This window comes from Belonocnema kinseyi, chromosome 3 (genome assembly GCF_010883055.1).
Source record: "Belonocnema kinseyi isolate 2016_QV_RU_SX_M_011 chromosome 3, B_treatae_v1, whole genome shotgun sequence".
In the NCBI taxonomy this organism is placed as follows: Eukaryota; Metazoa; Arthropoda; class Insecta; order Hymenoptera; family Cynipidae; genus Belonocnema; species Belonocnema kinseyi.
In genome coordinates, this window is record NC_046659.1 from 25,910,694 (window position 1) to 25,921,756 (window position 11,063).

An 11,063-nucleotide genomic window follows, 5' to 3' on the forward strand; every position below is an offset into this window, starting at 1 on the left:
TTAGCCATGCTTTTTCACGATTTATAGAACAGTCATAAACTTTAGTCTATACCGTTAATAGAAGTTAGAGCTCTTTATATTATTCGTTAGAGTGACATGATAATTCGTAATTGCAGCATCGAGGAATTGTGCAGAATAGCGAGTGGATGGGTAAAATCTACTGATCCGCAGGTCATCACCACTTGAATATTGACACTGGTAGTTATCAATGATAGTTATAATTAGTTGCCAATAATTGTAACGTTTACTGAGCTGCCACGTTGTCCATGTACATACATGGAAGATCAGTAGATTTAACTTGTTTTTCAGTAAAATATAAGGTTCTCTGTTCTGCGTGTAGAAGTCTTGATGCTAGATCTTTTACGTTAATTAACCATTTTGGTGCTCGATGGTCAGTTTTTATTTTAAACTTTCTTTCCAATAAGTACTGTCGTGTTCGTCGGATTGAGCAAACAATACGTAAAAGTTCTTTTTTCATTGTTGTAAAGTTTAATTCTGGTGGATTTAAGGTTCGTGATATGATGTCCTTCTCGTGATAAAATTCCATCGAGACCAGCGTTTAAAGCATCGGTTGTTAATGCGAATTTCTGTACTTCGAAAATTGAGTCCTTTTTATCAATTCAGCGATTGTTGAAAAATATTTTATACATTTTCTGTAGCAAGCAGCTAGTCCGAGAAATCGATATGCCGATTCAAAGCGTCATTCTGCGAATTCTGAATTTCTTTTTGAAAATATTTACGAAGAGTCAATCGTTGCCAGACGTCAAGTTTATGTTGCTAAACTGGTCGTAGGTGGTGTGGAGAATTATGAAATATCCAAAAGCCTAATTCATAGCTCTCGAAATGCGCATGTACGTTGAATAGAGTCTAACAAAAAGCGGAGATTGAAAGAAGCTACAAAAATACAAGAAAAAGAGAGGAAAAAACAAAAAGCTTTGGAGACCAAAGAATTTGAAGCAAAGTGTATGGAAATTCTGGAACAAGCACAAAAATAAGTTATCGCACTCGAAAAAAAAATTGACAGTCTTTCGTATTAATACGCTTAGAGTATAACGTGTTAAATGAAAATTATTTTAAAATACGTCTGCGACTTCACTGTTTTATCATATCTTACATTTTTTTCTAAATTTAAATACTTATAATGTAAATATTAAAATGTTTACAAAAAATCGGGTTTTACAATTATTAGATAATGCTATATTATGTGTGGGGAGGGGGTTGTTGTTGTTGTTGTTGTTGTAAAGTTCCGTATTCCATACTCGAATGACCAAAAATGATACCTGGACAAATTTAGAAATATCTGGAAAAAAACCTGGAAAAGTTCTAACCCCAAAAGATGAATTTTGAATAAAAGAGTTCATTTTAAACCAACAATGATTAATTTTCAAGCATGAAAGATAACTTTTGTACCATAAAAGACGCATTTTTTCCAAAAGGTCGAATTTTCAACAAAATTGTTGAATTATTTACTGAAAAAATTTCCAACACAATAGTTTAATTTGCAATTAATTAAACTGAGTTTGGAACGAAACGAAGAAGATTGATTTTCTACCCAAAGACAAATTTTCAAGGAAATTAAAGAATTTTTAACCAATTGGTTCAATTTTCAATGAAAAATAATCAGTTATCCGCCCCAAATGGAATATTAAAATTTTCAAACAGGAACATCAATTAGTTGAATATCAACCCGAACATATACATTTTCAAATTAATACATCTATTTTTGAGGAAAAATTAAACAGACATTTTCAATACAAAAATAAGTTCTCAACAGAAAGCGGAATTTCCAAAATAAAACAAAAAGTTGGATTTTCAATTGACACGATGAATCGGAATAAAATGTCAACAGCAGTTCTAAATTTAAACAAATATACTACTACTTTGTTATTTGTCCCAACCAACTAGTTTTTTCAGTGAAGAAGGCTTTTACGTGCGGCCTTGAATTAATCGCTTTCGGTCTTCCTTGAAAATGTTGAGGCCTCGAAAATCAAGACCTTGCCTTGGGCTTAGCTTGAAGGCTTGAGTTTTCACTGCAAGATGTGGGAACATCAGCATTATATATTTCTATTTTTGAATTATTGATTTGTAAATATAATACTCGGAATATATAAGTTTTCAAGATTCCCGGAATATGTCAATAATTTGTGTAAAAAAGTTTTAAGAAAAATTGAATATGTTTAATGTAAGAAACAGACCGAATCCATTTCAAATTAAGCAGGTTTTAGTTCCACACTTGATGTCGCAGAATCTCTCGGAGACAAAGTATGTTATTTTTTTGAGGAAATGAAGCGATACATATTTTTCCGATTTGAAAAAAAATTCTGAGGAGTTATGCGTATTTAAAGGTTGTGCTTGGTTTTGCAAAAACCAATTATTTTTTCTTTACACAGCTATAACTTTGACCTAAATGAGAAATTTATCGTTTTCTTTTTTATCATAATAGCATTTATTGTCTTCTTTCGAAATTCGTTGGAAAATTAACATTTTGTTTTTTAAAGATTACTAAAATGGTTGCGGTTTTTCTTTAAAAATCTTTAAGTTGATTTTTTCAACAAATCCACTCTTATTTTTTTTCTTTTATTTGTACCTTGATAAGGAAGAAATCTTATGAGGTTTATGCGCGCTAAATAACTTTCGTCGTCAGGAGCATGTTTTTTATACAATCAAATTTTATACTTTTTCTCATAGGCAATGATTGTATACGTGAAAAATTAAAACGGTAAACTGTTAGGAAAAAATATTGTTTCGGCATTAGAAAGTGATTTAGACGGCATAAAGCTAATATGATTTCTTCCTCATATACCTTATATGCCTGAACCATTTTTGAGGCCGGGAGGATTTTTTCCCCTTTCAATGTAATTTTAGTTTTTTTTTCGTAAACGATATAAGATTTTGCAAAAGAACAACAGATATTTCTTTCATAACTCTTTTAGGCGTGCACTATTTTAGTTAAACACTTTTTCGTATCTGCAGTTATTTGCGAGAAAAAGTATAAAATTCGATTGTAAGGAAAAGTAATTCTTCCGACCACAAAAATTATTTAGCACACATAAATCTCAGAAGATATGCTTCTTATGAAAGTCAACCAAATAATCTCCAGCCTTTGTTTAAAAACATGATATCATATTAGTCATTTGTTAACGATTTCTAACATGCATACGTATTTGCATTCATGGACTAAATAATACTGAATTCTCACTATATTATTTCTTTTATTATTAATCACAAAATAAGTCAATTACGAGTATTAAAAAAGTTCTACAATATTGTTTTGAAGTAATAAAAATAAGTGCACCAGTATGTCAATAACAAGAATTATAAATAATTATATTACAGGCTTGCCAAATGAGTTTTTTACTTTTTCAATTTCATTTAAACATCAATTTAATAAGGGGGACGAGAAGTTCGAATTGAAGAAGAAGGGAAATGTGATATACAACGCAGCCTGTGCTTTAAGTCGTGCTAGACGCTTTAATTTTGATCATAGGCCATTTCAATATATGTTACGTGCACCAAGGAAAGGGGGCTAACTTGGAAATTATCGATATTCATGTTGTTACACCTTCCGATAGTTTTTGAGTTACTCTTTTTAAGGGCACAATTAAAAAAATTTCAAGCGTTATTATTGTTCAAAATTGAGTTATTAGGAACCCCGTAAATTGCGCTTTCTAATTGTGAGTGGAGAAGGAATTTTTCATGAGCCTTCCCTTTCTCTTAAAACTCGTTTGCTAGCTTCCTTTCTGTAGCTCGTCTTGTAAAATCCTAACTTTCCGAGTTAGACCCATTTCCTCGACGTACGTCACATATATAATTTTTCTAGAAAAATATTCTCTGCGACATTTATTCAAAGTATTTTTTCATAAAATTATAGTTAAGATGCTATAAATGCAAAAATTAAATCTTGTAATTTTTAAATTTAAGAAACGTCAATTAAATTTTTATATTTACAAGAATGATTGGTTTGCGATTACTATTTAACTTAATATAGTGTACGCGTGCCCCAGCTAGTATAAAATGTCATGAATTTTGGGCAGAGGAAATAAGTCGCTTACAGTTTTTTCAATCAATTCCAGAATTCGGGAATCATACGCCATTTTTCGTTATCTTAGGTATCTCTACTGGCGCGTTAACGGGCTGGTCGTCGTGCATGGGTACCTTATGTTGGAGAACGTTGGTAGCGGTGATTTGTTTCCGGGAATGTAAAATCGATTCGTATTTCCCTCGAGTAATATTGTTTCATTTTCTGATTCTTTCGCATATAAATGTTATAGTCGTAGTAATTATATTTGTTTTGAGCATACTTTGAAAGTAGTGTTATAGATCCCTCTTTTTGGAATTAAAGAATCTTTAAATTTTACTTAATCAATAAAAATTTGTTCTGTTGGTTTTGAAAGATTTAATTCATTGTATGACTTAGAGTGTATGAGTATTTGCAAATTCATACGTACACCATTGCATGATTCTCAGTTGCTAACGCATTCCCTAAAAATATTCCTGGTCCTACTGATAGTTGAATAATATTACGTATTTTCTTTTCTTGTTTTTAAATTATTAAATAAATTGCGACAATTTATTTTTCCTAAGAGGTGTTGTTCTATTAGTCATGTTTTGTTTAATCGGTTGTAATTTTGTTGTGTGAAACGATTATGTAAATTGTTAGAAGGGCTTTGCATATCTGGCGAACCGTAATTCTAGGCTGTGTGTAATTTACCCTTATAGATCTGTTCTCATTGCCATTAATTTGATTATTTTCCCTAATTTATTCGCCTTTCGTCTATAAAGGTTTCTCTTTCGTAAATCCGCGGCTGCATTAAATTTTCGTTGAACTTCCATAGCGTTATTTTTAACCTTTTTAAATACGTCTTCCTCCACCATACTTAAGAGTTCGGGCCTAAAACTGTGAAAAAAAAACATTGAACCAGATCTTTTTTTAACTTTGCTTTAAATGCGTCATCAAGTCCTACCACTTTATTGATTTGGTGCGCGTCGAAGATTTGATCAGCAACTTCCCTAATTACGATTATTGTGGCATAGTATAAAAGGGTTTCCTTCTCAAACGTGTACGTGCTACCTAGCTCGCCCTGCATTTTTATACCATTTTTTGACTAATAATATACTTTCTTTAACTGGTTAACTAATTTAACTACCCTTTCAAATTTCATGCCATTGATGCTCTTTCGCACCTCCCCTACAATTGTACTACATATCATCTTAACCAATTTTTGTCAACAAAAGGTATTGAAGGTAGCTTTTATTTGTTTAGCCTCTTTTCGTTCTTCAATAAAATGCATGAGGGGTACGCTTCGGCCATAAAAAGTAGGTACAACTTCTAATGCGTTTCTTATTTGGAGATTGTTTTTTCGGTATATTTCTAAGGGGGCTTCGTTGATTTGGATTCCACCTTAAATCTTAGAGTCCCTTAAAAGAGGTTAGGGACATCCAAGGCTTCATGTAGATTTTTTCGTTTAATGTGGGACCATGTCGAGGGGACTATCGATCGATAGTCGCTAATCAATTTCGAGTAATGGGAATACACGTACAGGGAATACACGTACACTGCGATTCAACACCAAGCCAGTGCGCCGTATGTGGACGTGTAACTAATTCCTATCTACTGATGGGAAATCGACTCAATCGTCAAATGTTCGAGTACCACCATCACTTCCCTCTTAGCAGGTACAGAGGCTGGATGGAGTCGCTCTTATGAAGTTGATTGAGTAGAGGTCGGTGGTGGTGTTAAAATCCTATCTGACATTTGAGCAATATCGACGAAATTTCCACTCAGTGGGCAGGCCTGGTCTAACTTATGACCTCAGAAGGACTGCTGTTTCCAACTTACCCTACCTTGGTGAGGGTAAGGTGCTATATTAGATGGGAATATGCAGGCTGCCATTTTGGTTCCCCGCCAAATTCAAAATCGCTAACTTGACATCGATTTATATAAATGTGACCGTCCGTGAAGAAAGAGACCTTACGCGCCAAAAATCGATTTTTAGGTTTTTACACCAATCGATAGTTGTTGAGTTGCTCTTTCATTTGCAAAAATCACAAATTTTTGAAGTTGATTACTTTTTTTGTTATTAAGCTGCAAACATAGGCATGATAAACGTAGTCGGAGACCGAACGAGAGGCTTACGAAATCCAGCCCCACTACTTACCACTACAGCTGTTATGCGCCTAAAGATGTAGTGGTAAGTGTTGGTGGTGCTTTTCGTTGACTCCTCCCCCACTACTAAAATGCCTGCTTCCGGACTCGGCTACGATCGCCCGTATTGTAAAATTCAGTTTTGGCGCGTAAGGTCCCTTTCTTCGCGGACGGTCACAAATACATTTACATACTATAAATTATTTATTATATAATTATACTGAAGCATTTTTATCAAAACATAAATTATAAATAAAATTACATGTGACATAATATGTGAAATATTTAAATTAGACTATATAATTTTTTAAGCCACACATTTTCCAAAAAATAGTTCTTGCAAAAATTATGATTGCAAACGAAATTTTAGTCAGTTTACAAATAGGCGTACCCTAAAATTATAATCATATGATTTATTAAATAAATAATAAATAATAAAATAATAATAGACTATAGGTCAAATATTAATACAATACTTTTACAAGAGTTTATTAGGCTAGCTATTTATATTTCACATCATACCTCTTTTTTATTTGTGTGGGTTAACGTGCGTCGTTCTGTAGTAAAACGGGTTCCTCATAAACTTACTTTCTTCTGGATCTCATTTCGCTTTAATATATCAAAAAATGCTTATAGGCAATTTAATTACATATAAGCATAATCTTCAAACGTCAGATATCTGAATTATATTGTTATAGTCATAAATATAAGTAATTACTTTGCATAATCTTGAATTTGAATTCAGTTTCCATCTGTCGCGTCTACAATTTATGATTCATATTGACAGTCTTTCTCTTCGTCCTAGTGGAAAACGGTAAAGCTTAAATCCATCGTCGCTTCTATTTTTACAAAAGGGAGCGCTGCAGCAGACAATTTTTCTTATATTCTAAACTTAATTTTAACTAAACTATACGACATGCTTATCGCACTCTTTCCCGCGAACTGTCCAGGTACCAAAATGGCGGTTGCTTATTCCTGTCTAATATAGGACCCTAGTTAGGGAGGTTACTAGATGGCATAGGGTCTATTCTTAACTTTTTTCTGCAAGGAGGCGCCCGTCGGTTACTATTTTATGGGACACGTCTGGCACCCGAGAGGTATAAGTTCAAAACGTTGGAAACAGCAAATGCACAAAGATCTAACTCTACAAAATTGCCTAGATTCGTTTTACTGCCTTGAGTGTAAACACGGGTTCGGTACAATGAGCTTTATATTTTAAGCACCGGTGGGGGCTCCTACCCCCCCCCCCATGACCTAAGATGTAAAATAAAAAAAATTATTAGAATTTTTCAGACTAAATTTCCTTAAATTGGAAATTCTTTTTTTTAGTCCCCCGAATTATAAACAGTTTAGTTTCGAATGCAAAAGTTTGAATAACCAGAAATTTGTATAGCTTGAGTGGCCATTCTGGTAAAAATGTTTTTAAAATTTCTTCTTTTAAATAATATTATTTGTTCCAGGTATTCGATCAGCAGATACTCAATTGTTTGATCATGAATTCTAAAAACGAAACTCCACTAATAACTGGTAAAGTTCTGCTCACAGGCCTACAAAAATGTAAGGCTGAGAATGAAAATGAGACAAATAAAGTATATTCAAACGTCAAAAACCCTCAATTAAACGTCGATATTGGTAAAAATTCTCAAGAAGCTACTGCGTGGGATACTGTGACAGAAGTAGGTAATGAACTTTCTGTTCAAAATGAAGATCAATCAAATTTTCAAAATATTGCGTCCCACATAGAGGAGAATATTGTTAGTATTCCACCTGATCTTTCAGAACAGGATACTATAAATAAATCTGAAGAAAGTAACATACTTGAAAATGCCAGTACAGAATCTCACCTAGATATATCAGATTCGCTACAAGTTGTGGATTCTGGACATACGAACAAAGAAAGCAAGACTTCAGACTTTGAAAGTTATTCTGTGCCGGAAACAGCTGGGGGTGTATCTAAAGGTTTAGATGTATTACCGAATGTAGATGTAGAATCTCCAGATTCTGTTTTGCAGCAGTCGAGAATAAATGCAGGTGAAGATTTAGTGTCAAGAACAAATGTGAATGAAGATTTTCCTTCAAGGTTAAATGCGGATGACGATTCGGCATCTCGAATGAATGTGGTCAACGATTCGGTGTTGAAAATGAATGTTGACGAAGTTGATTCCAACCTTTGCGCAGAAAAATCTAAAAATTCAAATATAGCTGATGCTGATCAAGCTAAAAAAGAAAGTATCGATGTACCTGACGGCTCCGTTCATGATTCTCCGAAGCCTATGGAAATTCATTCTCGTGAATTAGGTATGTCAATGGATTTGATTAATATTAATGAGGATTTCAAAAGTAACGAAGTGACAGCTGAAATTGAAAAAGATGTAATCACCAATACTGCGAGTTTAGGGAAAAGTAATAAATTATCTCAAGAAATATTAGAATGTGATAAATCGCCAATGGTTGTAGATGAAATTACAGATGCCGCTGACAAAGAAAGTTCATCTGGAAAAATTTCCAACGAACGCGTGAATACCGAGTTTGTACAAATTACTCAAGATAAACAAGATGATTCTCAAATTGAAAGTCATTCAATTGAAGCTGAAGATCCATTTGGTGGAGATAATCTTAACACAGATAATTCGGAACAAATGGAGACCGAAGCCATTTCAAAAAACAAAGCCAATTTTGAGAAGTTAGGTAGTGTGGCAGATAATCTACAGGATGTGGTGAACGCAAAGAAAGATCAAACTGCTGTGAATTGCGAGAAAGAAAAATCGCATCTTGAGAGTTCTCTGAAACCTAATGATACTATTGTTACTACTTCTAGTGAAAATAATGAAAACAGCGTTGATTCACTAGCAGTTGGAGTAATCAGTGAATTCGAAAAAGCAGATGAAAAATCCTCTGAGACATTTGAAACGAAATTGGCGGTGGCTGGTGACGAGAAAGAAAAATCTAACGAGAAAGATAAGCTGAAAGACAAAACTATCTTGAATGTAGAGAGTGAACCATCAGTTTTACCAGGACAAGATGACGAATTGTGCATTATTCCTGATTCGATGAAAGACCTAGAGGTGGAGAAAAAAGATGAGATTGGCACTAATGAATCCGAAAAAGCCAACAATAATTCAGGGGACAATAAGCAAATTGATTCAGAAAAGCCTAATCTTGCTATTACTGTTTTTAAGGACGCGAAAGAAGTAACAGCTAATGCAGTTGCAAGTACAGAAGTTTCAATTGAAGAGATAACCACGATTCAACACCCAGTAGAAATCGCGCAGTCTATAACTGATGTTATAGACGTGGAGGAAGATTCGGAAAAGAGTTCAGAAGTCGAAGAAATCTCGTCAACAGAATCCTGTAAGCAATGCAATGAAGTTAAAAATTGTAAAATAAAAGTTAAAGTAGGTTCCGAACTGTTTAGTGTATGTTCTAAGGCTTGCAAATCAGCTTTTAAATCTGCAAACAATAAAGCCATGGACATTCCAAGTGATGGAGTAAATTCAAAGAGAGAAAAGCGTTGTGCCAGTTGTTTATTGATAATAGAACCTGGTGACGAGCGTTGTCTTTCATGGGAGACAATGGAATTTTGTCATGAAGAATGTTTAGGAAAGTTTCAGACCAAATATGGAAGTTATTGTAGAAATTGTAATGGTTCAGTTCAAGCTGTCAGTTTGGGAAAGTATTGTGTGCGATTCGGATATGATGTTCGGCAGTTTTGCTGTTCAATATGTTTAGAAGAATTCAAAAAAGGCCTTAAAGTTTGCACGTATTGTCAAAAAGACATAAGTGCAGGAACAGAAGGTTTTTTAGCACCAGTGGGCGACAAAGGTCAATTTAAAGACTTCTGTACTCAAGATTGCATGGAAAAATACTCCAGAATGAGTTCCACTGAAGCACCACTTGTCGAGAAGAAGGCTTGCAGCGTCTGTCAAGAGGTATTATGCAATTTTTATTTTTAAAATATCAAATTTTGCCTTGTCTGGATTTGTCAATAAAGTATGCTCGAATTGCTTATTTAGGACCCATATTCGTAAATTCTTGTAGAAAATATGAAGGTTTTAGCACAATGACCGTAAAAAAAGTTTTAGAAAAAAAATTTCCCATTTCAATGTTTCTGTTCCGTAATTTTCAGACTTTTGAAAAAATGACTATTTGACAAGCTGTCCAAAAGGTTCTTTGATCTTATCTTTCCTATTTAAAAAAAAAAGTTCTATTAAAATACTTACTTCTGAATTTTAAAGAAGATTGATTTTTTCTCTACGACTAAGGTCCCAGTAATCGTTATCTTAGTCTCTATAATAGTGCAAATAATTTTTTTCCTACATTGGAGAAAGGCAGAATCCTGAAAAGGTGGCAAAACCGTAAAATTAAATTTGATCGTATTCACCTAACAATTATGTTACTAGGTTAATCAATAATTTTACTATTGCAATATTTGTTATTTTTATAAAACTCTTAAATATTTATGGGCGTCGTAAAATCAATTTTTCTGGCGACCAAAAAAATAAATAATTTTAGTATGCACATTCCCGAGAATAGCAGCTGTTTTGAAATATTATATAGGGTGATTTAAATTCTTTAAAATTGAGATTTAAACTTTTATGAGTTTAACTTAATTTTATGATGAATAAGTTCCATGTAGTATTTCTTTGATGCAATAATTGTGTGTTATGGGAGCTTTAGCGCCACCTATTTTGCGAGTTCTATGTTTCCGTTTACCGATCGATTAAAGACGTACGTAGTTTATTTTAAATGTTTGCATTTATTTTCAATGAATTTAATTTGAAGGAGAGTTGTACAAAGTTCTTCTTTGTTTTACATTATTCAATATTTTTATGTGACAATTTTGGTTGACTGATACTTTTGAAAGTCTAACAATATATTAGCATCATGCGCAAGGTAGAAAGATAAGTTATAGAAATGA

The 11,063-nt window shown here is 33.4% G+C and overlaps 1 protein-coding gene across 3 annotated transcripts in view; it reads left to right on the forward strand.

Moving 5' to 3' along the window:
• Positions 1-11,063, forward strand: part of LOC117170373 (zinc finger MYM-type protein 3) — a 212,376-nt gene that overhangs the window by 48,256 nt on the left and 153,057 nt on the right. For all 3 annotated transcript variants that reach the window (XM_033357129.1, XM_033357128.1, XM_033357127.1), the window contains one exon: positions 7,606-10,074. In XM_033357129.1, the coding sequence (XP_033213020.1) occupies positions 7,639-10,074 (2,436 nt within the window). In that variant the 5' untranslated portion in view covers positions 7,606-7,638. The remainder of the gene's footprint in view (positions 1-7,605; positions 10,075-11,063) is intronic.